This window comes from Apteryx mantelli, chromosome 1 (genome assembly GCF_036417845.1).
Source record: "Apteryx mantelli isolate bAptMan1 chromosome 1, bAptMan1.hap1, whole genome shotgun sequence".
In the NCBI taxonomy this organism is placed as follows: domain Eukaryota; kingdom Metazoa; phylum Chordata; class Aves; order Apterygiformes; family Apterygidae; genus Apteryx; species Apteryx mantelli.
In genome coordinates, this window is record NC_089978.1 from 136,412,502 (window position 1) to 136,440,210 (window position 27,709).

The 27,709-nt window shown below is 45.7% G+C and overlaps 1 protein-coding gene across 1 annotated transcript; it reads right to left on the reverse strand.

Moving 5' to 3' along the window:
• Positions 1-545: 545 nt before the first annotated feature.
• LOC106495725 (alpha-2-macroglobulin-like protein 1) lies at positions 546-27,651 on the reverse strand. Its single transcript, XM_067303892.1, has 37 exons — positions 27,647-27,651; positions 27,422-27,573; positions 26,635-26,818; positions 25,487-25,649; positions 25,070-25,122; positions 24,782-24,799; positions 24,114-24,273; positions 23,436-23,520; positions 22,391-22,505; positions 20,952-21,066; positions 20,419-20,528; positions 19,735-19,902; positions 19,116-19,346; positions 18,153-18,216; positions 17,217-17,362; positions 16,055-16,204; positions 15,499-15,615; positions 14,695-14,842; positions 14,121-14,238; positions 12,212-12,437; positions 11,955-12,081; positions 11,533-11,654; positions 10,944-10,998; positions 10,177-10,260; positions 9,593-9,769; positions 9,318-9,399; positions 8,797-8,953; positions 8,503-8,577; positions 4,920-5,082; positions 4,045-4,259; positions 3,618-3,833; positions 2,984-3,108; positions 2,493-2,583; positions 1,986-2,054; positions 1,655-1,757; positions 1,521-1,562; positions 546-839 (listed from the first exon to the last, which is right to left on the reverse strand). Exons 2-36 carry the CDS (start codon positions 27,478-27,480, stop codon positions 1,522-1,524), a joined length of 4,332 nt encoding a protein of 1,443 aa, XP_067159993.1. The 5' UTR covers positions 27,481-27,573; positions 27,647-27,651; the 3' UTR covers positions 546-839; position 1,521.
• Positions 27,652-27,709: the final 58 nt, after the last annotated feature.

Below are 27,709 nucleotides of genomic sequence, written 5' to 3' on the forward strand. Positions count from 1 at the left end.
TGTAGCTGGCATTACTATGTGCAGGTGTTGGTACAAAGAGGATCCCAGAGAAGGTGTCCTCTGAAGGTAGATGAGCTAAAACAAGAGCAAAGAGAAAAAGGCAACCCCACACCCCCACTTTGGCTTTTACCTCTGCTCAGACAACTTCTGGAAAGATGCAGCTTCACAGAAGCTGCAGAAACTGGAATCACTCCCCTCTCTCTCTCCGTGCTAAGAGGACAGAAGCTAAACTGTGAGACATACAGAAGGGTGGATTCACCCTTATGGTAATGCAAACTACAGAATCAACCAATACTTATTGCTTAGCTACATCTGTGCTAGATGGCAGTAGATGATGCTCAGTAGGATCAGCCTCCAAGCAGGACTGGGGTCCACATCCTATACTGGTGACTGCACAATGCTGCTGGAGTGGAATTCAGTGCTGGGAGAAGTGAATGCCAGGTGCATGGTTCAGTTACACTGTCTCTATAACAGTTTGCTTCTGCACTCTCCTCCAAGGTAACTCCTCTGTTATGGAGCCCAAACACATACCACAGTACCCAGACTCATGATTTATATTTTGTTTTCATTCTTTTTACAAGCAGGAAAATCTCTGGATTAAAACAATCAGAATTAATCAGACACCCAAATAAATTCACCACAAAATATTCCGTCAGGATAAGGAACAAGGCTTGGGCTGGGTTTAATCCTGAAATCCAACTTGAGATCTGCCCCAGCACCAATATCCCAAGCCCACTGAGGCATGACTTTCCAGGAGGCACATGCCCCATCATCCCAGAAGCAACAATGCAGCAGCCCTGCTGATCTGGGGCATCTCCCACTACTGGGATCCCTGTGGGCTGAAACAGAGAACAGTAAGAGAGCAGACCAGATGCTTTGAGGAATGAGGGCAGGGAGAGGGAGTATCCCAGAGAGAAAATAATGTAACCCAAATGATTAACTCTGGGATGCGAACAGCTTGGGAGCCCAGGCCCTCACTAAGGACTCTCAAGGAAAGTGTTTATCTGGTTTGATCAAGTGTCTTTGTTATATCTCAGCCTCTCCCCAAGAAGAGGTGAAACTCTCCATAGCCAAATTGCATAAGCTTAAACTAGGACCATGAATTCTGCTTGGAAGTTCTTCCAGAACAGTACAAACTGCCTATAAGCACTGTCACTCCGTTGGTAGGCAGACCCATGCACTATACCAGCCCAGATATCCCTGTGGAGAATCCCAGAAAGAGCACATGACTTTTCACAGCAAGGACACAGGGTAATCGCTTCATGTCTGGCCTACCGGGCAATCCAGCAAAGATGACACTACAAAGTCCAGAAAACAGAGGGCAGAGAGTAAAGTCCCTGGAGGCCTAAGGAATTCCAGTGCAGTCCTAGATGAAGGGAACATGCTGAATCAGAGATACACAGGGCTCCCCTGAGGCAGGAAGAGATGGCTGGGTTGTAGAGGAAACTTCATGAAGCTGCTAGGTCTGTACAGGGGTTGAGGAAGGGAACAGCAAAAATCTTGGTGGGGCTCACACCTACCTCAGCTGCAGAAAACATTATAATCAGCCAGGGCCTGCTCCTCTGTAACAGGACAGGAGAGACCTAAGTTACCCTTGCATGGAGCCAAGCACAAAGTCCCAGCCAGCCCTAATGCCCCATGGTTCCACACTCACCTGGATGGTAGTAGTCATAGACCCTGACATGCCCTGGCTTCAGGTTGGTCACCCCAATCTCCTGTTCCAGATGCAGGACATATATCTCAGACTTATGGCTCAGCTGGAGAAGGGCAAATGACAGTTCACTTAGGAGCTGTGTCCATTATTCCTCACCTAAATTTGATCCTAAACATAGGCAGTAACAACTCTGTGGAGTCAAAGACAGGACTTCAAGACGAATCTTGAATAGCCTACAATCCCCCCTGCTATCCCAGCCCTGGATTCTCCACACAGCTCTGCTAATGTCCTCCACTCCTGTCCTGCAGCTTCTCTAACAGCACACACATACCTTGTCCAAGTAGATGGCAACACCTGCTTGGGTTTCCTCAGTTCTTCTCACAAGATGCCAGTGCTGCAACTAGGACAGGAGAGCAGAGGAAGGAACTAACTTGGGTCTTTTGGAAAGGCAAGTGTGAGACATCCCAGCAAGGTTTATCTAAGCCTGAATGGGCAGGTTCTCATCCACTCATTTCCATACTTATGTTGGGCTCTCACCCCTTCCAGGCTGAGTTTCCTGCAGGGTCACTCAGCTCCTGCAGGACTCAAGGACAGGAACATAACCTAGATAGCTGTCAAGAATTTGCTGAGCCAGTTGGGCCAGAAGGATTACCATCCTCAAGGCACAAGAAAGGAGCTGACAATAAATGTTCGTGTTTAGTTCAGTGTCAGAGGGGAAGAGATGGTGAGATTGCTCAAGAGAGAGCCAGACAACTCCTTTCTACATAACCCCTCTCTCCCTTGGGGCATGAATGGTCCCACTGACACCACATGATTATCCTGATTCCAGGCTTCTTACAGATGTCCTAGATCCTGCAGCCAGGATGAACCCAGACAGAAGGGAGACCTCCACAATCACCATGTTGGAAGTAGCTCTGTTCCCAGTGTAGCTGGGGAAGAAAATCAAATAGTCAAGAGGGTCCCTCCCAGCTCCTCCTTCCCTCCACCACCATATCATGTGTGCAGGACCTTGAGCCAGGCAGCCCAGCTAGGACCAGGGCCAAAGCAGCCACACTCCCTCTCACAAGGGACAGAAGATGGCTGCACTGCTCTGAGCACCCCCAATCTGAGCTGACTACTACTCCTCTCCCTAGCAAGAATCAAACCCCTTAGAAACTCTTCCCCAAAGATGCCTGTATCTTTCTTTCCCACCCCTTCCATCTGCAAATTCACCCTCTGGACCTTCTGCCCAAAGTGTCTGGTGCCTCCATTGCAGCCAATAAGCCCCCCCTCAGCTCTCCAGCCATGCCTGGTCTTCCTTCCCAACTGGGGCTGTGTCTTTGGAGTCACCTGACATTGACATAGACAGTAACAGAGTGTATATCATCCTTGGTGCAATTGACTGGCTTGGTTTCCACTCTCAAGGCAAAGGATGTGGAGGCCTGTGGGGAGGGCGTGTTGTACCTCAGCACCATCTGCAGGGAGAGATAAAGATAGAGAATAAGACATGGATAATTAGTTCAATATCACCTATCATACCTCTTCACTGACTATGCTAACCTTTAAGCTAGGCACCACAGACAGTTACTGGATAAACCATACACAATGAACAGGACTAACACTCCTTCCAGTACCAGAAATAAAGATCCCTCAGAATGGAAAACTTCCATGATCCTTCCAGCTGCGGTTCCTTCTCCTCTCCCTTCTGCTTGAAACTAGTCAGGCACACAGCACTGGAACCACTATGCAAGATTTCCATTCACCAATACCCTGGGAGCCATGGTAGCATCAGTGTCCTCACATTTGGACACACTGTATCTCAGAGTCTCCCATGCCATGCAGGCTTATTGCAGTGTGGACAGGCTGGGACTGAAGCCTAGTTAAAGCACATTTCCTTGTATGTAGTTGCAAGGGAGACTCTTATTTGATAAGATAATGAGCAATAGGCTGACATAGCACAGTCTGCAGTAAGGGGGCAACCTACCCGGGTAAAGACGCAACAGCTGCCATGGGCCTGCACAGAGAACTTTCCTGGGATTTCTGTCAGTGCCACCTCCTGCACCAATAGCCGGTTCTGATGGGAGATTTGGAACTTCCTCCCAAAGCCTCTTTGGGACTTCACCCTCACTTCTGCAACCCCTTTCGTGCTGTATGTCAGTGCTGCATACTTGGCCAAGGCCTGCAGAGCGACTACTGTGTCCTGAAGAAGAAACAATTCCATGTTTGCACATTTGCCTTTTTAGGACAGATCTGCAGCTCTGAGACCAAAAGACACTTGAACTCGCCCTTCTGAGGATCTCTGTGCACAAGGACCTTTTCCTCAAAGCATTCACACTGTTAACAATCACATTTGCAAAGATCCTGCAGAGATTCTTTCTCAAGCCATACCATCTTACCCAACCCTGTGTTACCTGTGTTGAGGCAAACCCTCCATATGCATTCTGCTGCCTGTTGAGCCAGGCCACAATGCCGGATGCTGTGATGAGATCAGCCCCTGTGACATTTGGCTTGGAGAGCAGAGCCAAGAGGACGTAGGCTGTCAACTCCACATCTACAGAAAGTGGCTGTGACCAAGGGCTAGTGCTGGGTGCCTTGGATGGGGTCTGACTCCAATGGATCTGCCCACCTGAAAAAGGAAGAGAGTGGATAACACTGAGGACTATCAGAAAAGAAATCCTCAGGCCTAGGAGGCACAGTGGCTAGAGTGCACGCAGACGATTGAGTAAATACTTCTTGGCTATATACATCACTGAGTGAACCCCAATCCCATGTATGCAGTATCTATTCTGCAATACCCAGCACTCCATATTACATACTAAAGACCCATTTTTCGAGGTGATGATCAAAAACTAATATGCCAATAATCTGTATACACAGTAACTCCCAGACATCTCACTCCTCCACTATCTTCTTTGTCAGGCCTGCTAGCTACCTGTTACTAGCTAGCTACGCACTAGCTAGTCCTGAGGGTCAGGCACTACAAGAGGTGGGGTAGCTTGCCTACTGCTCTGGCACTTTGCAATCCTGCATGAGAAACCCCACTTTTCTCAGGGCCCAGCCTCCACTTCAGGAACCCAAAAAGGGCTAGAGATTTGAAATAAATCAGTGCCCACACCACAGTACTGCCACCACGTACCTTAAGTTTGCAGACTGGTTTTCTGAAACACCAGACAGGAATTAAGACCAAGGGGTAAGGCTATGGTCCTTTCAGTCTGTGTGTGACCAAGGCCTCATAAAGGCTAACTGTCCCTTCTCTGATGTTCACCTGGCACTGAGGCTCCCATACCTGCTCTGATTGCCTTTTGATCAAGTATAGCGAGTAGTTCTTGCGTGCGATGAGTGTCCTTAGCCAGGGCAAAGGTGTAGGCCAGCAGGGCCTGTGTGTAAGTGCTGGTAGTTTTGGGAAGAGAAGGAGTGATACAGCCCAGAGCCTTGCGCACCACTTTGCTCTACAGAGAACACATACATTGACATTGGTCACTCAGATACACATACATGTGGCAGGCAAACTCAAGGTACACAAGCAAAAGCATGCATTAGCATATGTTGACATAGAAAGCACCTCCTACATTTAATCGTGTGTCTCAGTGGGGTCGAGCCTGCACTCTTCCCTTTATTTCACTGCAGCACCACTAAGCAACGTGTCTCCAGCTCTATGCTGAAAGTGCTTGACAGAGATCCCCTGGCTACCTCTTCTTAGCTGGTCACAGGCTTCAGCAGTGCTCTGTCAGTGAAATGAACCCTCTTACTGCTGAAACATCACCACCACATCTTACTTTCCCAGTCAGAATATAACAAAAGCAACAACAAACAATTCCAAATGCTTATACCTAGCCTGGTAACCAGGATTACTGTGTTTAATTTACTTCTACAGTGCCTTACAAGGTCACTTGGATTTTCCAGTTTCCTTGGAACATCAGTACATTGTTAGCAGGAGGGGGTAAATCCACTGGTCTCAGCAGCATTGTGTTCCAGCATTCAGCTATACTGTTCCGAGCATGAGCCAAAGGCTCACAGTGGTTGCCCCATCTTTGTGCATCTCCAGCACTTTGTGGTCCCCCTCTTCCAGGGGCCTCTTTTCAAGTACAGTGAGGATCAAACAAGGGCTACATTTAAAATTTATTCTGACACGTGACATGCTCCTCACCTCTTTCCCTTCTAGAAGGGAGAAAAGGTAATGTCTCTGTCTTCTGGGTGCTTTCTAGACAGTGGAGTAGTACTGCTGGATGCAGCCACTGATTCCCAGAGATGCTCATTGTATCTACACATGAAGTACCAGAAGTTCCCAGGATCAGACTGTGGCTTTTTTGTTTGCTCTCTTCTGGTAAAACAAAGCAGGATAGCTAAACTAAGCTCCTGTCATTTAAAAAAATCCCAGTTTTCTGCTGCTAAATGTAGTATCTACAAGTAGCACAGCAATGTTTGTATTCTGTAAATAACTAGAGCTAAGAATGGATTAGAGCAAGTCTGTGGCATTTGTTCAGGGGCTCCCTTATTATTTTATTTCTTAAATCATTTTCCCAGATGGTTAAAATGGAGGTAACAGCACTGGTCTTTATACAACCACCAAAATTCTAGTGAAAACAGTTGAATTACCAGCTATGAAGTGCCAACTATTATCATACATCTTAATACCTTGTCTAGGATCAGTCTGATATGTATTATTACCCTTTTGGCTCTCATGAAGTTAACACAAGAACTGACAGTGGCACTCTAGTGGAAGTGTTTTCATACTTACTGCACTCATTGTAGTGTTGACAGTAGCAGTCCCACTTGTATACTGCACAGAACTGTACCCTGTGAGCAGTCATGCGCCAGCTAAGGAACTGCTTCTCTATAACATGCTATTTTTTCCCAGCCAACATAAACAATATAGTTTGTTCCAAGGGATCAATTTCCAGCATGGGGTGGGGGTGGAGGCTTCTTTGAGTCTGTCTTGATTTTTGTCATACAAAGCATACCTTAATATAAATTTATTCAGGACTGTATAAAACATCTCCAGCCTTTTTCCAATATTTCTATACCTAAATGACTTTCATGAATCTTCTAAGTATGCTGTAGGGGAAAGTAAGTTCTGTTCTGAACCATACTGAGCACATTAACCTCTGGAGGACATCCTCAAACTCTTTCTCAGGATTTTGACCTCCAGAGATTGTGTATTCTTCGTAAAACCATTTATAATCCAACCAATGAAACTTCCTGGGTGCTATAACAGGTTTTATCTTTTCCACTTTATCTACCCACAGATCTGGGGCCAAGATGACCACTGTAAGACATGTTTTAATAAACTGCTTGTCTGTCATTACTTGTGACTGCCTTTTCATTGTCATGAACATTTTATCTGAAAACAATGGTCTTTGCGTGTGTGTCCAACTGAATAACTGTCTGGTTACTTTCAGACCAACAATTTCTTTAACTTCTGCTGTAAAAAAGTGTTCCTCACTCCATGGACAATTCTTTCTGAGATAAAAATACTCTTGTCAACTTTTCTGCAGCATGAGGAATTCCATGATGTCTCCTACCTTGTGGTAGCTTAGGTTTTCTAACATCACAAAGATCAGAACACTGGTCAGCCTCTGTGGATTCACTCTGGACACAGCAGCTTCCACTGATTCATCATGCAAACTGCTCTGAGGTTCTGTTTGTCTTCCTTTGGGGGATATTTCTCATGGATCTGGAGCACAATTTGGTTTCTTCTCAGGAACTCTCTGCTTTCCTTCTCAAATTACAAAACCAGCTTTAAAGATCTATTACAAACTCTTCTTTAGTTTTGTTTTTGCACTACCAGGATGAAAGTCCTTGTCCTTGTGTTTCACTCTGCTATGGAGCATAATACATGTCAAATATCTGTGATCCAGTTTCATAAAAAGCCTCCTTCATTCAAGTCAGCTGAAACTCAGACACTTCACAGAATCACTAAATCAAATAATTCAAGTCTGGAGGGACCTCAGGAGGTCTCCAATCCAACCTCTTGCTCAGAGCAGGGTCGGTTATGAGATCAGACTAGGTTGTTCAGAGAGATATCCTGTTGGGTCTTGAAAACCTCCAAGGATGGAGATTGCTAAACCTCTCTAAGTGACCTGTTCCAACACTTGATTGTCCTTATGGTGAAAAAAGGTGATCTAAAGGATGTCTGTTGTGAGGAAGAAGGTTAATTTCTAGCTGTCTCCCTTTCTTCTATGCCCATTGCTTGCAACCACAATGAAAAGCACTGCTCTTTCACTTACTCTTCATATTTCCAAAAAATTTTGCTTCTCAATGTCTTTAGCATTTTAGTTGATTATATTTTTTAATTGCCAGTACCACAGAGTCTAGTAATTAGTTATTATCCTCAGCACTTGTAAGAGGTCCCCCTCGTTATTATTTGGGTATGCAATTCCAATTTCCCTTTGTTCATAATATGTACCTCTCTGCAGCCCTCCTTCCCCAGACTTCCACTGTCTGGTAAGTAAACCACATTAAAATTTTATTATGTCTATTTATTTGGCTGCAAGAGCAGCCATGCCCACTTCTGCTCCCAAACAAATCACTGCTATCTGTGTATAGTGCTGTGTATAGAGCATGGGGGAGCAAGGCACAGTGGGGAGGAAACAGGAATTAGCAAGGTCTGGGACACAGGCATGCTGTCTAACCATGAACTCCAACAGTTCCTAGTAGCCTAACCCTACCTTCTCTCCCCTGCCAGCAATGCCCTCCCCAAGGGATAGTTGAGGCCTTTTCCTGAGAAATGATAAGTCCTTCCTCCCCCACCCCATCACTTTGTTCATGAACCTCTCCAGGATGCTCTGTTGTGGGCCTCAGTGTCCCCATTGAGGTCTTCAGGATTCAGATCTGAAGGCAAGAGCATGGGAAAGAATCCCAATATTTACCTTTGGTGTCTCTCCTGTCTCTAAGTATGCAGCAGTGATATAGGCAGCCAAGGGAACTTCTCCATCCACACCTCCCTGCATAAATATAAACATATGCAAAACATGCATAAATATCCAAAAAGCTGGGAAGGGTAATACACAAAGGCCTGAAGCTTTTCAGCAAAGGTCCCACCATTCCCTGGCTTATTCGCATGCAAAAGAGAAGAACAACACACAAAACTGAACTAAAAAAATTGCTGGTACACTTGGCAAGAACCGCTTTGAGTATGTCCTTGAAGGTGCTCTGATCCCTACCTTCATGGTTGTATGGAAAAGTTGGCCCACATTTCTGAAGCAACCATTGGGAAGCTGATGGAGCTCCAGCCAGGTGAGAGCAGCTTGGATGCCCCTGTTGTCCAGGAAGATGTATGGTTTGGCTTGGTCAAAGCATTTTACCACAAATGCAGTCAGCCTGGTTGGGGAGAGAACAGAAAAAAAGGCATGTGAGAGGGAACACAAGCAGAATGAGATAGAATGAATGAGAAAGAGAGGGAAGAATAAGCAGAAAGAAAGAATCTACAGAGAAATTGAGAAAGAGGAAGAAAACCGTGAGTTTCAAACTGATAGGTGTCTTCTCTCCTACTGTAGTGTTATTCCTAATTTGCCTGTCCAGTGTCACCCTTCATCCCAAGGATAGTTGCACACCCCTGGAGTGCAACTGTAAAGCATTTGAAACACTTTGGGTCCAATATGACAAAAAGGATTCAATGCAGGAAGCTGCTCGCCCTGCACGCTGTCAGACAGCAGGTATTGGGGAGAGAGAACCCAGGGCTTACCAAGTATTACCATACTCATCCCTGGTACCAAATTCGCTGTAGGAACCATCAGGGTGTTGATACTGCAGCTGTATCTGGTACCCTAGGAAGTAGAACAGGACATTAGTACTCAGACCTCAGAATGGTATTTGCAAGGAGATCACAGGGCAGGGAATTGGGGGTGTTAACATTATAAGTGGTAGAGTACCCTGGGGGAAGGGGAGTATGCACCAGGGGTTATTAGTAGGGTGAACACAGAGGGAGGTAGAGGAGGAAGACAGGCCTGAAATCCTTGCCATTGCTCAGGAATCTTGTAGCCCTCTCCTTGATCTCTGGGGTCAGCTGCCTTGTCTTCTCCAGGTACTGCAGCACATAGACAATGGGGGCAAACAGCACCATGTTCTGCTCCCCACAGCCATGGGGCATCTGTACCAGGTGGTCTAGGTTCTGCAGTGCTGTCCCCATGAGGTCACCTGGAACAGAGAGTAGGCACCCTGATCACTTGCTGGGCCAGGCAGTTGACTATTCACCTCTGGCAATCTGTGACCAGTTCCTGGTAGTGCACCAGGCAACACAGCCCCAGCACAGCAAAGCAGGCACAGCTCTGTCCAGTCAGCTTATCAGCTCTGCTGTGCCCTACATATCAGCTGTAGACATTCCCATCCTGCCAGGGGAAGCCGTTAAAAAGAATGACCTCTCCCCTGTTACATGTTTTAGCCCATCTGAAACCAGGAAACACAGTCACATAAATGGGAGACAAAAGGCAGTGGAGCCTCAGAAATCTTGGAAAGGGTTTGGGGGGTTCTGGGTTTGGGCTTTCCTAGGGCTAAACTCAGATATACAGGATTTGGAAAGGTATTATCAAAGCTGAATTCCTTACCAGTGACCGAGATGGTGGCTCTAACTGAACCTTCAACGACCTTTAGAGGCAACATCAGGGACACAGACTCCTGTGCTGGATTCCCTGATACCAGAAGGGGCAAGGTGTGCAGGGAGGACAGAAAGAAAGAGATTTTGATAAAAACAGCTTTCAAAATCCCCAGAATCTCTCTGTTCGTGACTGTTGGGTGTTAATATCCCATTTTCCTGTCACAGAAGTTCCAGATCACCCCACAAATTCTGTCCCATCTCACCCTCAGCTTCCTCTGTCCACCTCATCATGACTGCACTGTCCTATCAGCCTTCCTTCTCAAGAAGGTGAGAGGATCTTCTAGAAAACCTCTGTGGCCAAAGGCACCTTCCTGCTTTTCTGTACATAAGTTACCGCATTTCATTTCAGATTTCAGTTGCAGGGATATGTCCTCTCCATGCTCCTAGTGCTCTCAAAATCTGCCATATACCATAAACTTCAAGACAGCAGCAGAAATCCAAAGTCACATCCTCCAACCTGGCCATGTTCAGTAGTCTGGCTTCATTTCCACAGGTGGAAAGACCTCAGGCTGTCACATTAGTATCAGGAATGTTTATGCTAAAGGATTGGATCCCCTTGTTCTAACCAGGAGAAGCTCCTGGTGGCATCGGAATTAGAGTATGCCTCTGTAGTTTGACCAGTTTGACAGAGGAAATATTCCAACAAGTGGAAAGACCCAGGAGGTAGCTAGCCAGGGAGAAAGGGAATGAGCACACTAAAAGGGGAAAATTATCTACCTTTTTGGGGACACAGGATGGAGCTGTGAGCCTTCTCTACCAACACTCCCTCTGGCTGTTGGAGCATATAAAAGTAACATTAATGAGCAGACAGGAGAGAAGCAGAATTACATGTGGATTAGAAATAGGTATGGACAAAACCCTGGTTCAGGCTCAATCACCAGCTGGAGTAATGTCTCTGTCACATAAAAATTAAAATTATTGACAATTATTTTAATTCCAGATAAGAAAACAATATGTATTTTCAGAATAACCTGAATTCTGAATGTATGTGGAACAGATGGTTTAAGATTCAGTGGAGAGCTGAGGAGGCTCAGCTGAGGAGGGAGGACATGAAAGAGGGTATGTATTTAAAGTTTTCCATTTAGAAGCCTGACCACAAGCAGAAGAATGGAGGATGGCATGAAGCAGAGGATAACCCCATACCTCCCACATCCATCAGCCCTCACATCTGGGCCCAGATCAGGCCTTGAGTCTCTAATTACATGCCTTGAATAGCAAGGGGCAACTCCCAAAATTAACCTGCACACCATCTGGGGATTGCACAAAGCCCACTTGTAGATCCAGGTAACAGAAGAGCTTGTCTGACCCGGACTAGAAGTAGTTTGATGATTGTATCTTTCTGTCCTTGGGCTGGGACAAATGGTATCTCTTTGCCACAGAGCTCTTTGGTGGCCACCGCCTCTGTGCTCAGGGTGATGTTCATTAGCCCTGAAAATAAAGAAACATTTAGTGCAGCAAATATCTTATAAGAAAGTGTTTTCCATTAATACAATTGAAGTCACCTGTGGGCAGCAAAAAATTGGATCAGAGACCTAGATATGGGAGGTTCTATACCTCTTACCACAGAGTTATGAGTATTTAAGTCTTTAGAATGAATGCAAACTAGTACCCTCAAGTTAACAAGACACACACCCCAGTTCCTTCACTTCGTGCCAGCTCTTACAAAGCATCTCCACCTTGGCCCCATGCCTTCCCAACTCCACCACCCCAATTCCCTGTTATCCTCACCCAGTTGCTTAGCTGTGACACTCCATTGAAATGTCTTAGCTTCATTGGCACACAAGCAGCTGCTGTAGACACAGCCTTTGCATGGCTTCAGCTGGAAGTGTGTGGACTCCTCTAAGGTCACTTGGATCTGAAGGGGCAGCAGGGATGGCAGATGGTGACAAGACACATCTCACCTTTCCTAAAATAGGCCATGGACCTTAGCCATTTCCTACCCACCTATACCCTGCTTTCCTTGCAGAGCCTCTGGTAGGGCTCACCTTCATGCACCGCTGCAAGTAGTTGAAGACTGCGGCCTTCAACATGAAGGTCTCCCACTGGATCACAGAAGATGGCAGTGTGAGCTCCACAAGAAAGGGCTTGAAAACAAGCAGGCTGGAGGTTGGTGCAAGTCCAAAGCCGTGACGCCCTATGCAGAACATCCCTGCCTTCCATTCTGTGACGGTGTCAGGCACAGTTACAGTGATATTCTTGTTCCCGCTGGGACTGAGGAGAAGTGGATAGTAATAGAAACGTTTAACAGAATCCCACTCTATGCAGCAGCAGATCTGCACCCTTCTCCCCAGTACATCCAGTTTGCTAACCTAATTCAGAATTCTACTGAACTTGTAGCCCTCAGAACACAGAAAAAGCTCCCAGAGACACATTATTCAGCCGAATTAAATGTGCCAATACACACCATCCCATGAGCAGCTGAGGGGAGAAATATTCACAGTATTTCACCTATTTCAGATGTCCAATTTAGGCAGCTCAGTTCCACCCCAGCCTCAGATGCTTATATCAACAGAGCAACAATTTGACAGGGTGTTACCAGCCTGGAAGATGCCATCAGTCATATTCATCACTTTCCTCAGACAGCACTTGCCCTTTGTACATCTAAAAATGCTTTACAGCTGTCAGCAGTTTTATTTTTCTTGGCCCAGGGATAAAGAACCAGGAAAGAGAAGAGCAACAGGACTCTGCCAAGACCAGCAGAACTTAGCAGAAGGGACTAGATTAAAGTCCAATATGAAGACAGGGCAGAGACTTGGCTTAAAGTGCCTGTGCCCAGATCACAGCTTCTGAAAGCACCAGACTGTTCCATGGCTGCTACCACAGCAGAAATTAAAGCAGCCCTCGCTAAAGTTAATGATATTTGTCTCCAATAATGGGAAGCATTTACTTTCCCCTAAAGAATCCATTTGCCAGGCACATGCAATCAGTGATATCAGTGATATCTTTGGTTGCTCTGATCAGGCTGGAGGACAAATTGTGTAGGAGATATCTTCCGGTAGTCAGTGGGTGAAAAGATGGATGTAGATGGAATTACAAGGGAGGTAAGGGGGGGGGGTGCGGGGGGGGGTGTCTCACCTGAGCAGATGCCAAACAAGAAATTCTTAAAAAATTCTTAAAAAGTCAGAAGTGAAAAATCTCCAAAGGTCCCTCTCCTGAGGCTCAGTGGAAAATGGCCTCCCACAGCAGCACTTTGCTCCCTCTCCTCTGTGATTCACTGCACACCCTTCCTATTTTGAAAACACCTGTTTGAAAAACAGTTTGCTTCCTGCTCACATAGGGAATCTTGGAGGTATAGGGAGCAGCAAGGAGGAAGGGCAGCAGAAATGCTGGATAGAAACTCCTTCTCTGGGACAAAAAGCACATACAAGCCATCTAGAATTCACCCCATGTTGCCCTGTCAGTGTTTCATCTCATACCCCCTCCAGGCCCAAGCACCTTCTCTCCTGCACTGGTCCCTCCCTCAGGGGACCCTGTCCACTCACTGAGGCTTCAGGCTTTCTGTCAGGACAGAATTCACAGTCCTGTGACAGGCTGCCGTATGGATCAGCTTCTCTTACATCCCAGGATACATCCCATATGCCCAGTTTCAGAACTGCTGGCCCACAGGGCTACTACAAACTGACTACAGACAGTAAACCAAACCTTTTCACTACACCACACCTGCTTTCCTATAAACGCATGCAGCCCGCTCCCATGAATGGATACTACTTTTGTATGATCATCTAGGAAAGAAAAATGCACTGGATGCAGATATCAGCTCTAATGAGAAACAGCCTGATAGTAATAAGCCCTATGACATGTGTCCTTAGGTGTTTTTCTCAGCAGCTTATAGTCTAAACCAATCCAGGCAACACTAAGCCACTCACACTAAGCCCCTCTGCTCAATTTACTTACTCCACAGAATACAAATCCCATATCCACGTTTCTGGGAAATACTTGTGAACTTTCTCTTCAGCTTGAGAAACAGGCAAATACTTAGTGGGCTGATAGGTAGTTGTTGTCAGATGCCCAGCTGAAAATAACAAAGACTCAGTTAGCACAAGATCCTCAGGTCCTAGTTTAGAGCAGATGAGCTCCAGCTCAGCTGAGGTTGCTCAGGATGCAGGTCATCCAATCAGCTCATGAGAAGCACTGCACTGGAACCTAAGGTGCTAGTCTAAAGTTTAAAATCGCGTGCCTCATTTGATAGGACTCAGGTGCTTTGGGACTTACTTGTGTTTGTAGGCACTGCAGGAAGGGCAAATATTCCCTCATCTCAAAGATGAGATTTGGGCTCTGGGCAACTCACTAACATTTCAGAGCTGGAAGCCATTAGTCCCAGAGAGCCTCATGTTTAGAGACAGGAAACATTTTCTCTCCTCCATTTGCAAATACAGCAACTATTGCTTCTCGTCTCACACACAGGACTGCTTTCCCCTGAAAGACTGAGCATCCCATATATAAGAAAGAACAGTTGGCAAGTGCTTACTGTTATATGCTTTATAGGGCTGGGCAAACATTAATATGGGCCTGGAAATAAACATCCCTGTTCCCTTCAGCATAGTTGTTGATTGAGTAGTTAGACACACTCTTGGTTTCTTGATATTGGTGTTGGACAGAATTTTCAACCCCATTTCCTACAGAAAAAAAGAAAGAATTGATGCACCAGAAGCTTGTCCTCCCCTCCTCGCCCTTTACCCTATGGCTTCCTGTTCCCTCACACAGTGGGGACTCAGCTGTCCTTCTGGCTTGATAAGTTATGCTCTTGCTTCAGTTAAGAAGGAATCATTTAGATCCTCGGCAATGGGCAAACAAGGCTTCCTGAGTTAATTTATCTGTCCTGAGTCAGACAAATTTATTCTTTTTCAAACACAAAGTCATTTAGATACTAGGTCTTATCAGCCTGCACAGTGCAATTCCTACTTATTTTTTTATATTTATTTATTTACTTTTATATATATATAAATATTTATTTATATATTTAATTATATAATTAATCCTGGGCAATCCAAATCTCTCATCCTATGGAGATTAAATATATGTGAAACTGAATTAAAGTAACCAATAATACATGGCATCCTGAATCATCCAACCAATGTGCAGTAACCATACAACAAGTTTCTTCTTGGTCAACAATTTCAAGTAGCTTATTCAAGGAACAAGTGAGTTTTAAGTGTCTAAACTGGACCTGTTCCCTATAACATCTGTAATGCCATCCCTAGGATATTGGTAAAGTCAGGGGATCACACTTCTCTCAATTCATGGATTACCCCAACCAGTCAACCATTATTACCCTGAATGCTGTAAACACATCAGGCTGATCAGAATCTGAGAACCCACACAAATGATCATCTTCAGACACTTGGCGAGGATACCTGGAGTTATAAACAGATGGGAACAGCCCATAGATCTGGGAAAGCAAGAAAGAGCAAACTACCAGTCAGTGAAAATAAAACCTGGCATTCACTTTCTCTAGTACATCCAAATCTGAATTGTTCCTAGCTGCCACGTATGAAAGCATGCCAGAAAGCACAGACTCACAGTCACTCTTCTCTGGTTCTCCTCTGAGAGAGCCAGCATGACTTGCTGAACTGAGCATGAGATCAGACAACAGAACCTGAGCATAGATTTGTCACTGAGTGACCTTGAGCCTTTTTCCTAACACATGTCCCCTAACCCTCACTCATGCCACAGTGAGAGCAATACTGATCCCTCTTGGCAGTGCTTTGAGTTCTTTGGGAGATAAGTACTGCACAGATGCAATAGCCTCTCCCTCTCTCTCTCTCCCTCTCTCTCCATCTTCATGTTAATATAATGGAAGGAGAAGAAGTCAGAGCAGGTTCACTCACCATGGAGTTGCTGAGCTCTTTTTCTGGCTTTAGTAGAAGAACACTCTGATCCACAGCCCTGACAGCACACATGGAGCCAGGAGCTGCCAGCAGGTGGAGACTGACCTCTGAATTAGGAAGGGTCTCATCCTTTGAGAAGCCCAGCTCCACCTGGAAGGGAATAACATATAAATGCAAGTGAGCCAGGCAGAACACAAGTGAGATCTCTGCTGTTGGCCATTCTACCACCTCCTGAGCAGGGAGAGGTCCTACATGAAGAGAGTTTCCAAGGACCCAAAGAATCTTCTAAGGATCCTCAGGAGTATTTAAGAAAACATAGGTTGGAGTTCTAAAAGGAAAGATGACACATCACATGAAAGACAGAGAGGGAAACAACTATCACCAGTGCAATGCAACTAACAATACTGGAGATATTACTGAGTCAGAACACAGCACTTTCTCTACCCAGCAAACCAGCCAGCCACCCCCACAGCCTTCTTTCTGCTCCTTTTGGAGTCCCAGATCAAAAACAGGCCTAATCTTTATCTCAAGACTCTTTGCGAGTTTGGTCTCAGTTTCCTGAAGCACTACTTGTTCTTGTTTGAATATGGCTGTCCACGGCAGATATACAGCTGTGAAGCAAGGCTGATTCCAGTCCTCAGAAGTTAGTCTTTGGAATGCAAAGCACAGCCAAGGAAGCAGATTCCCAGAGATTTCACAATGACCACAAAAGTTCAGCCCTTTCTGAATGGCTGGTAAAATCTACTTCCATCAGCCATTCACAGCTGTCTGTCCAGCATCAAATACCAGCAAGTCCAAGTGCCTGCTGAAGCAGTAGAGCAGCCCTGAGCTGTCCCAGGAGTCACACTAGTGCACTGAGTATGCCGGACTGTGATCCTGCTGGGTTGTACTTGCTATACAGGCCTACAGAGATGGATATACACAACAATTCTCTGCCTTTCCCAGACATTGCAGCAGCCCCCACAATGTTCAGCACATGCTTGCTCCCTACATTACAGCACTCTTCACCATTCACATAGTGCAGTCTACCTGACACAGCACACCACACAGTATAAGCCACACAGAACTACACATATTAAGTATTCTTCACAGTCTCTTCATTGATTGCAGCAGACACACGCACCTTCACACATTTAGTCATATCCTCAGACATGACTCCTACCTTATTTCTGAAACACATGGAGACACTGAAGACAGCAGAATCAGCGATGATTTTTCCATTAGGGAAGATGACATAAACCACAAGTGTTGGAGTTGGAGCATAGTTCGAGTCAAAGGTAAGAGGAATGGAGAAGAAGCCTTTCAGCACTAGATGGATGGGAGAGGGAAGGAGAGAAAGTAGTTTTGGTAATGGAAAGGGACTCTGATCAGCTTTTGCCATCATTCTGTATGTGCCTGTTTTAATTCCTTTCCTCAGGTCTTTCAGATCCAAGGAGATTTCTGGAGATCACTGAAACAATCAGCATGTCTCTGGACCTGCTATTCAAGATCAGCAGAAGAATCTTCCTGATTTTATTCACTGCCTCAAGGAGATGAAACAGCTCTTTGGAGTTCCAGCTTAGCTCCACAAAGTGTGAGAGTCTCGGACATCATTCAGAGCCTCCCATCACCAAAAACCTCCCATCCTATCACCCAATAAAAAGGTGTCCCAAAGCACTTTTAGGTAAAGAAAGGAGAGATGGAGAAGCAGAAGACAGTGAGTCAACACCCATCAAGATGATAAGCTGCAGCATCCTAACTACTCAAAGGTTATTTGGAAACACAACTGCAAATCAAAGGAGGAAGGTTTGAAAGAGGGTAAGTCTGGGGCTTCATGTCCCTTGCAGGGGCAACAAAAGAAGACTTCTTTGAAAACAAAGGCAACAGAGGTTGAACCTATAGGTTGGGAAATGCTGAGTGTTGACCTCTCAGTGCCAAGCAGCGCCAAGCAAAAGGCTAAGGGAAACATGCAAACTAGAAACACAAACTGCTCTGATCCAATAGAAAAAGGAGGAGCCATTTCAGCATTGCAAAGAGGCTTATACCACGTATCCAAGTAAGCAGGGATGTCACAGAACAGTGAGTGCTTGCTAGACACGAAACAGGGGAGTGCACTTACTTCTTGGCAGCCCAACCCAAACAGTCTTCTGACCTGCATGAACTATCCCGCCTTTCCCCATGACCTAGGGAAAAAGAGGGAAAGAGAAGGGAATGCCAGTCACATGGTCTTTGAAATCACTATGCAGACCAAACTGTCCCTGAACTTGGAAATTAAATGGAGGGAAGAGAAGAGAGAGGAAATACGGAGGTTAACTCACTTTCAGGGAGCAGAGAAAGCTCAGGAGATCAAGGGATTAGGACATAAAGATCTTCTTTTAAAAGGCACTAACTCTGGTATATGCAAAAGTCCTATGAAATGACTGATGATCTTTGGGGGAAGTTCTTCACATGGTCCAGTTCCTATTAACACTAGCCCACATAGTGAGTGAAGCAAAACCTATAATAAATGGATTTGACATCAGTCATCTTGGTGCAGAGGGATTGAATACACCTTTTGAGATCTCTTGGCTACTGAATGGGCTTTGTTAAATACAGGGCTGGGATCCACTGGCAGAGAGCAGCGCATATGAAGTGCTACTGCACAGGCATAGTAGGGTGCCTGCATACCAGGGCTAGTGCCTGAAACATTTCTATTCATCTGCCATCAGCCCCAAAGGGAGATGGAGAACAGCTGCTCAGGCATTGAATGTTCCCCAAATAGCTAAAAGCTCTTGCACCCATGAATATCCCTGGTCTATCACTGCTCCTGGGGTAGATAGCTGCTGCTGCAGCAGCAACAAATACCACTTGGGGAAGGACAGGTGAGGCACATACCTGCTCTGAACCTGGGCAGAGCCCAAGAGAAGGATGCTGCCTTTCCTGCTATCACTGCAGCCCAAAACCAGAATCCAGCCCCATCATGGCTGAGAATGAGCTACCTTTCCTGGGCTGAGACAAATTTATTGAATATTAGGCTTGAATCTGTAGGGGATGCTGCTCTTCTGTCTTAAGCTGACCCACCAGCACTTCCCCAGAAACTCACAAAGTAGGAGAAAATGACACGCTTAGGCCCATGTTCCAGATCTTCCTGGTAAATTCTGAAGTCCACCTGGACAGCCTGCTTTTTACCACAGGTTATCATTTCTGGCACACGGACAATAGTGAGAAAACTCCTGCTGGTGCTGTAGAATGGACGTATGAAATGAGTGGCTCTCTGGTAATTCAAATCAACTGTTCCAGGCTTTATATCAGAATCTTGATGCAGGACACTTGCCTGGTGAGACCAAAAAAATACCAAAAAAAAACAAAAAAAAAATCCAGTTAAGCTCTAGTTAAGCATTTCAGCTGGGGAATGAGAACCAAGATCAGATATTCCCAGGCTGCAGATCACCCTAGCTGTGGCTTGGTAGGAAGCTCAGGACAGGGCTGAGCAACACCATCACACAGGTCTCTGTGTGAAGAGCTCATGGGGAGAGCAACTGAGATCCAGAGAATAAGGTTTCAGGAGAAGTTGAGATCCAGAACATGCTGAGGTGTTTCAGGTTTGAATTATGGTCCTTCAAGAGGGCAAAGTGGAGATGTCAGTAGGGCAGTAACTAGCTCCAAGATGCATGCTTATCCCTGCCTTGCACAGTCAGTGAGACAGACCCTTCCTCACCCACCTCCAGGGAGGCTGAAGTACTGTTCCAAGCAGTCGTGTTCAGGCTAAATGAAGCTGTCCCAGAGTCCCCAGTGATGTACTCTTGCTGAAACTGCTGCTCACCATAGTTTTCTATGAGGAGGACTTTTTTGTACTTCAGTGACTTGCCTTGGTAATCGATGACTTTAATCTGAGAACACCGTGGGGAAAGAGAGGAACCCAGAAGAGTCTAATCAGTGGCTGGAATATCCTACTTCCCCAAGTCAATAGCAGCATTTCCAAGGTCAGCAAGGTCACCTTTCCAGCACTAACAGTATTATCAACATTGCTACTGGTCACCTCCTATATTTAACTTATGTTACCCTGTTAATTCATCTGTGTGATCTAAGTGTGATGAAACTCCCATACTCATGAGACAACCCCACCCCTCCCCAGCAGAAGGCCTCCCAGCTGCTGAAATTCCAAATGATTGGCATTTACACCACACATATGTGTCCTCCTATTACCTACTCCCTCAAAGTTTATTTGGCAAATGACAGTCTTGTTTTTTTTTTCTCACTTTTGATGATTCAAGATTTTTTTCTGGGAGTCATGCCCTCTCAAGGCCTTGACTGGAGGTGGAGCACAACAAGACATTGTTAGATAATGGTCACTGTGAACACATTGCTCTTGCTCTCTTCTCCAAAGGGCTGTAGCTGAGAATTACCTTCCCCCTGTACATCTCTCCAGCGTGGTAGTAAGAATTCACATCCTCAAACAAGGCCATCCCACCAATCTTGGAGATGAGTAATTTGTGGGAAGCGTTGACCTGTATCTCTGAGTGAAAGCAAAAAGACAGAAACGTAAGAGAGGGAGCTAGGAAACCAAGCACACTCAGCCATTACCCTGTAGAATGACCCATTGGTAATAATGCTGTGCACGTTTGGCTGCAGACACATTTCATACCAGGGAGATGTTTTGCCCAGGACTCTGGGTATCTGCTATTCCTCCCAGTTGCTTCTAGCCCTTAGAAAGGTCCCTAAGTGTCACTGCATGAAACTGGACCACAGGCACTCAGAGTGAGAGGGTCATGCCTTCAGGCATCAGTGGCTCTGTCCATATCTGTGTTAGATTGCAGGCCTCAATGGGCTTAGAGAGCCAGTCCCAGAGCCCTTGCTAGCCTGAAAGTCTGTGGTGTTCCTGATAAGATCTGTGCATCTTCACATGCTTTTTCTCAGCCCCTAGAACATTTCCACTTACCTGTGCCATTCTCCACCAGTGAGGCCTCTACAAGTATGCTGTCCTGATAGTACCAGAAGTCTTGGCTAAAGGAGGACAGAATCACACTTGTGAAGAAACAACCCATCTTGTCTGTCTGCAAATACAGAGGGAGAGAGGAAACAAAGTCTGCACAAGGCAATTATGTTAGAAATTACCCAAAGGTGAGAGAAATAGTAGCACAAAATTCCTGCTCACAAGGGGTTTGCCTACTCTGTAAAGGACCCTGTAAGAGCTAATCTGGCTCAGAGACTACTGCTGCACCCACAGGTTGATATGCCTCTGCCACCCATCTGTGCCAGGTCACAACATGACACAGCCTCAGAGAGATGTGGGGGTGGAGGGGAGCTCTCTTCCTCCCCTCTGAGGACTCCTCATACTAATTCTTTTTGCCTTTTTTGTGCAGTTTCACAGAACTCTGTTATTTCTCTCCCTCAACGGGTGAGAAGAACTTGCATGAAGTACCCATTTAAAAAGACATAGGAAAGTGGCCCCTCCAAGGAACCAAAACACCACAAGAAACACAGTCCAGTGCACAGAGAAAACAAAAATATTTTTATTCCTTAACCCTTTCCAGGGTGCACCTTATTACACTAGCAGATATACAGGTCAGAGCCATTCCTTTTTTAAAACAGCAGTTATTCCTTGAGACAAGGGGCTCTGCTGAGAAAATAAACACTAGACCAAAGACATCAAGATCCAGCTTCCCCCAAAAGATTCAGGTAAGTGGTCAAACTGCCAACCACAACAGAGGCCTACTGTGAAGTGAAACAGAAAATGAAACAAGAGAATGGGGAAGGATGAAGCCTGAGCACCAAAGAAAGATGCAAATCTCACACTCTGATAGTCTTGTGATGTTGTTATTTTGGGGGTTAGCTGCTGTCTGGGGATACAGGACCTGACCCTTCTCCGCAAAGCAAACAGCAAGAGTGAAGCTCTAAGCAGATTGTACAGAATCTATGACATTTCTGTCTTTGGCCAGAACAAGGTCTCCTGGAGTGTCACATGGGTTTGGGAGGTGAGGATGGGTCACTGGCTTTTGTGTGCAACAGAGGAATCAGCACCACCAGGATGCTGCCCTCAGAAGAGAAAGGCTTCTTTGAAGAAGTGTGGTTTTTTGCTCTGGTCCTGGGCTTCCTGATATTATTATAGGTTGAATTAAATAAGCTGCAACTCAGTAGGAAAATAACAGAGGGTACAGATAGCAGTCAGGAATGTTGAACAGGCACATGATACACACCAAGTCATAGTCGTCAGACAGTTACTAAAAGGCAGCACCAGTAGGCTCCATGGCCAAGCAGCCAAAACCATGGGGCAACATCACTATTTTTTCAGCTGAAGCCTCCCGAATTGTCTTGCCTCACCCTGGGGCTGAGCATAAATGTCACTGAATGGGACTCAGCTCCTGCTAAGTAGCTCACCTGGTTGTTGAATTCCTGACAGAGATCAGGTTTTGAAGTATTGTACAAGAATGGGGCTATCTTCTGACAAAGGCTCACATGAACCATCCCCTGGATGCCTTTCCCATAGGTGTATCTGTTTGGGAGAGAAGGGGAAGGAAGAGACATTCACATACAGTGAGAGAACACAGGGGCTTGGTTTGCATATCTCCAGAAACAATTTATTCATGGATATTCACAATCTAGCACAAGAGTGGCAGCTGTATAGCAAGCACAAGAACCCTGAAGCACTAAACAGGGTCAGGCTTGGAAACTGTAATGATGGGAGAACTTCAAATTAAATATCACAGCTGTATGATATGTTTCGACTTCCCAGAGCTCCCCCAGTGCCCTTTCCCATTATCTTTGTCTATCTGTTTAGGTCAATGGTATGGTATCCAAGAGCTTTGTGATAAAATTAGTGCCAAACTAATCTATTCTGAGAAACAGGAGTGTTGTAGGTGCTGACCTAGTGCAGAGTGCTACACTTTCAGTCAGCATCAACTGTGATACTCCCAGGATATGCTGAAGGCATCATGCTATAAGCAGAAGCATGGGTGTTTCATTAAGAACATGCATTTACTGTTAAGGCTGTTAAGCCTAGCGCTGTCCTTAGACTGTAACGAGGGCAATTACTTTTTGCCTCTCTGTAGTTTCCCCTAGAGCATAATTTGGAAAGGCTACCCTTCATTTCCCATGAATTTGTTCTGCAGTGAGATGAACCCCAAACATCTGCCATGTTCTGCCCCACATAAGGCTGCTTGTCAAAGGTTAAGCTGTTCCTCCATCTCGTCTGTAGAGACTTCTGGGATATTTTTAGAGTAGGGACATTACAGTAACAGAATGATGCTCTCAAGAATGTTCATGTTACATCAGGGTGCTGAAACACCTGCCTTGGAAGATTCTGGCCTCATGTAACTGAACTGTAGTAAATTTCCCCCGAGATTGACAGTTTTACATGACTAGCTTATGCTCATCTTAGGGCAGAAATTAACACAGGGCCCATCTCTCTAAGCAGAATCCTCACCTGCCACAAACACGGAGCGGGAAGGTTTTATCCAATGCATAAATCTGAACTGGCCCCTCAAATATCACTTCAAATTTTGGCAGCCCTGGAAGGAAAAGACAGAGAACTGTAAGAAAAAATGTCCATGGACAGCCTGTCCAGAGAATTAACATGAAGACAGACTGTGGTGGAACAAGAGACAGGAAATGGAGGGGGAAGGTGGTGATAAGAAGGGGAAAGGGAAGGTTGCCATTGGTTCTCTTAGAGATTTGTCTGCAGTCCTTGGTTGATTGCCCCTTCCCAAACTAAAACCCAAACATGTCCATGACCCTCCACTTCCTTCTGAGAAATCAGCCTCCCAGTGCAGTTAATTAGGGGATGAAAGAGAAGTGGGATGGTACTGCACTTCTGATTTTCTTGAAAAGCCAATTCTTATGGCCTTGTCTTGTCTGACACAGAGATCTGCAGAAGTCAGTTGTATCAAAGCTCTAGGGCCATGCACAACACTCCTCCTACACACTGACCCAAGGTCCAAAAGTGGTCACTCTTCTGAACCTCAGTTCAGACTCTTTTCTGTAACAGATGTTATTACTTTTCCCATCTGCTCCTGGGATGGTTATCTTGGGATAACTATCCTGTTTCCTGGATCAAAGTATGAGTTCTTCTTTGCAGTTCGGATATACTCTCCCCCACTCATACCGTACTCCTGAACGGAGAAGCTGCCGTATGCTTTCCCTTTGGTTACATTGATGACATATGTCCCCAGCAGAGGCTCATCAGTTAGCTGGAAAGACAGATCTGCAATGCCATCTTGGGGCATCACATCCAGCCACTGTCCTATCCGGTTGTTCTTAGGGTCCTACACCCACAAAAGAAAGGAAGAAGCAGTTGTTCTCCAGCATCTTCATGATCCAGACCGCATAGAAACCTCATTTCAGGATTTCAGTGCTGCAGAATATCAAGTTCTATAGCTAAGTTTCAGTATAGTCTAGTCAAGAAATGTTGAAGACAATGTAATGCTAGATTCTTCTCCCAGCATTTTGTTTTCCTTCTACACTTCTCTAAATTCTGATCTCAAGAAATGATCCTTTACAATTCTAACCTCTCATCATAAATGTCTAAACTGATCTCATATCTATAGTCTTGCAAGTCTGGAAAAACTCACATTTATATTGAAGCAACCGAGAACATAACTTCATGTAAGTCTTACATAAGACACAGAAGCTGTAGGGAGCATGTTAATTTAAGAAAACTTGAAGTTCTACCAGTCCAGTCAGAGGTCTAAATTCTACCAGGATTAGAATATGAATAGTACAATAAAATGGCTGCAATCAATCAAAATAACACTATATTTCAGCATCACTCACCTGGAGAAACAGGGAAAACTGGGGAGAAAAAAGGGCAAAAACATTAGAAGAGAGAAAAATATGCCAGCAACACACGCAACACACTTCAGACAACTTTGCCATCTTTCTGAGTTATCACCTCTTACTCTGGCTGCTACTTTCCTCTGGACAGTCATCAGGCCTGGCCCAGGGGTGGATGTGGGGGGTAAGGAAAAGTTGGAACTGTGGCAGAGGAGCAGGAAAGATAGGGAGTAGGATCTAAGCATGGACTAGGGTAGCCTCTTCTATAGCCCCCTAGGTCTGGCTTACCGAGTCATTAAGTCCAATGAAGTCCTGGTCCAGAGTCACGATACGAAATTTCACTGAAGGCAAGAAAATCAGGGAATATATTGAACTGACCATATCAGATCTCAGTCCTTCCCTGCACACTTCTGCTCTGCCTTTGTCCCCTGGTTCTATCTCCATTCTACACATGTGTTTGTGGTAACACCTGACATGGACATTCACACATGTAAGATGCCATGGACAGTGACCTACAGCCTCCTGCAACTTCACAGTCACCACAAGCTGGATGTCACAAACACTGAGACCATCACTGCACAAGAGACACCTTTTCAAAGCCTTCTGCAAGGACTGTTCATGAATCTCAAGCTACAGCAGTCTCTCCATGAAGTGTTATCAGGGCTCAGTGTCTAGGCTGTGCCTGCTCCCATCTACAGCTCTCACCTGTCTGCCCTGGTTGATAGATGGGCTTGTCCGTCTGAATGAAAGTGCCACGGTTTGCCTTGCGGATCAGGACCTTTTTCTTCTCCTCAATACTGACCTCTTGGCCTGTGATGGTCAGAATTACAGTGGCAATTTCCTCCGTGCCATCAACTGGAGGTGCAACCTATACAGACAGAGGAGAGCATGCAGCCCCCAAGTAATGTTCTGAGGGCCTTGAGCTGAAATTCAGGGTAAGGTGGAAGTGGAAGAGCTAGCCAATCTCTCCTCTCATGTCCCAGGATATCCCTTCCAATATCCAGACCCAGATCACATCCAGCTCTCACTCAGTCAACACTATACCCTACACTATAGCAGCAGACCCTGCAGGTCATGGACTCCATCCCTCTTCCCACTGGCTCAGGAATTTTGCTTCTAGGGACAAGGAGGTGACTGAAACCTTTGGTTCTCCAGACCGGGCGAGGAAGATGGGCAGGTGCCAGAAAGGTGGGAGATAGTAGCACAGAGTGATAGGAGAGAAATCAGTCCGTAATATAGCCTCAAATGTTAGGCCTTCAGGACTTACCCAGCATGTATGAGTAAGAAAGCCAGATTACAAGGCCAGAGCAAACCACAGTTTTTTCCTGACTCCAGCAGCCTCAGCATAGAAAATATTGTGTAATAGAAGGGTTATTGCTTAGGCAAGCCTGCCTTATCTTACATCTTAGTTAAATTCTCACCAACTATGAATCAGCTCTAAGATTCTGTTTATAAATAACAAGCACATTCATCCCCATCCAACTGCTCTTGTTGCTGTCTCTGGAGAGAGAGACATCATTTCCCCAAGCTTAGCTATGGAGCTATGTAAGTCCCTCACAGAAGAGCCAAAGCTACTTCATCTGGTCTGAAACAGAGGAAGAAGAAAAAGGTAGGTTCTTCTTGTGTATCCAGAAGGATGGTAGAGTTTAACAAATGAAATTAAAAGTTAGATTCAGAGGACTTCAGTGTTGACCAAGGGATGCTGTGCTGGGCTACCTGTTCATAGGTACCACCCACTCTCCTCCTAGCAGTCTCACTCCAAGGCAAAGTGGAGCCTGGCTGGGAGAAAACTACAGAGTATTTACAGTTCTTGAAGAGAGAATCAACAACGGCATTTGCCTAGGATGGCTCACCCAGAACTTAGTGCACATGAAGGTCTTCTCCTTCTGGGTGGTTTCTTGCACTAACAAATCACGTCCTGCAGAGCGCTCCAGGACCAGATTCACTTGAAGTTTTGCTTCATAACAGGTGATATGGAGGCAGGCAACTTGGGTGGATGGGTAGCGGAGATCTGCAGGGACCACCACCAGGTAATGTCTGGGGCAGGGGGAGAAGAAGACACCAGCAGTGACATTAATGTGAGGGCTCAGAGATGCAAAAGAGGTTCCCAGCTGCACAGTCCCCAGCAGTCCACCACTGGAGAATTCCTCAGCACTGTGCCAAGACTGCAGTCAATATTCAAAAGCAAGTGATCCCACTGAGAGGACTGCTTCACTGCTTACTTGAGAAATAGTTCCTGCTTGATTACAGCCCTGTGTGCTATTCAACCCCTTTACTTTAGTCATCTCCAGAACTCCCCAAAATAATCCCTCAGTGTCTGCAGTCTTCAGGTAGAGTTGGCCTCATAGCTTGCAGTCTAGATACCAGTGATATGATCTGGCATGGCAATTGGAGAAACAAATATACCTGAGCTTAAGCTCTGATGTGGAAGCCTCCCCTCCTTCCTCCTCTCAAAAAGGCTTCTATTTAAACTCACAGGAGTTGATCTAAGGCATGGGAGGCAAGGTAAAAGACTTAGCTGCTCTTTGGGCTGATCTGATACGGCAGGAAGCAGGATAGCTGACTGCATGGAATGTGGTCTATCTACCTAGACTGATGCCTTTATGAAGGAGACTAAAACAGAAGTTCAGCATCACTCACAGTTGGTGAAAAGCAGCTGCAAGGTGGAGCAGAAAGCTCAGGAGGATGACTATCCACATCCTTGGGGGGTCTTGCTGCCCAACCTCCAATGGTCCTCTTCCTCTTAGATCACTGAGGCTGTTTTTTGGGGGGCAATTTCTTTCTAGGACAGCCTAAATGGAGACATGGGATGGGGGAGGAACCAGCTTCTCCCCACCTCTTTCTCTCCCCTGAGATTATACTCACCAGCAGTAGAGATGGGCGTTCTGTGCGCAACACCTCGTAGCCAATAGAAGCCTGTCTGGCTGC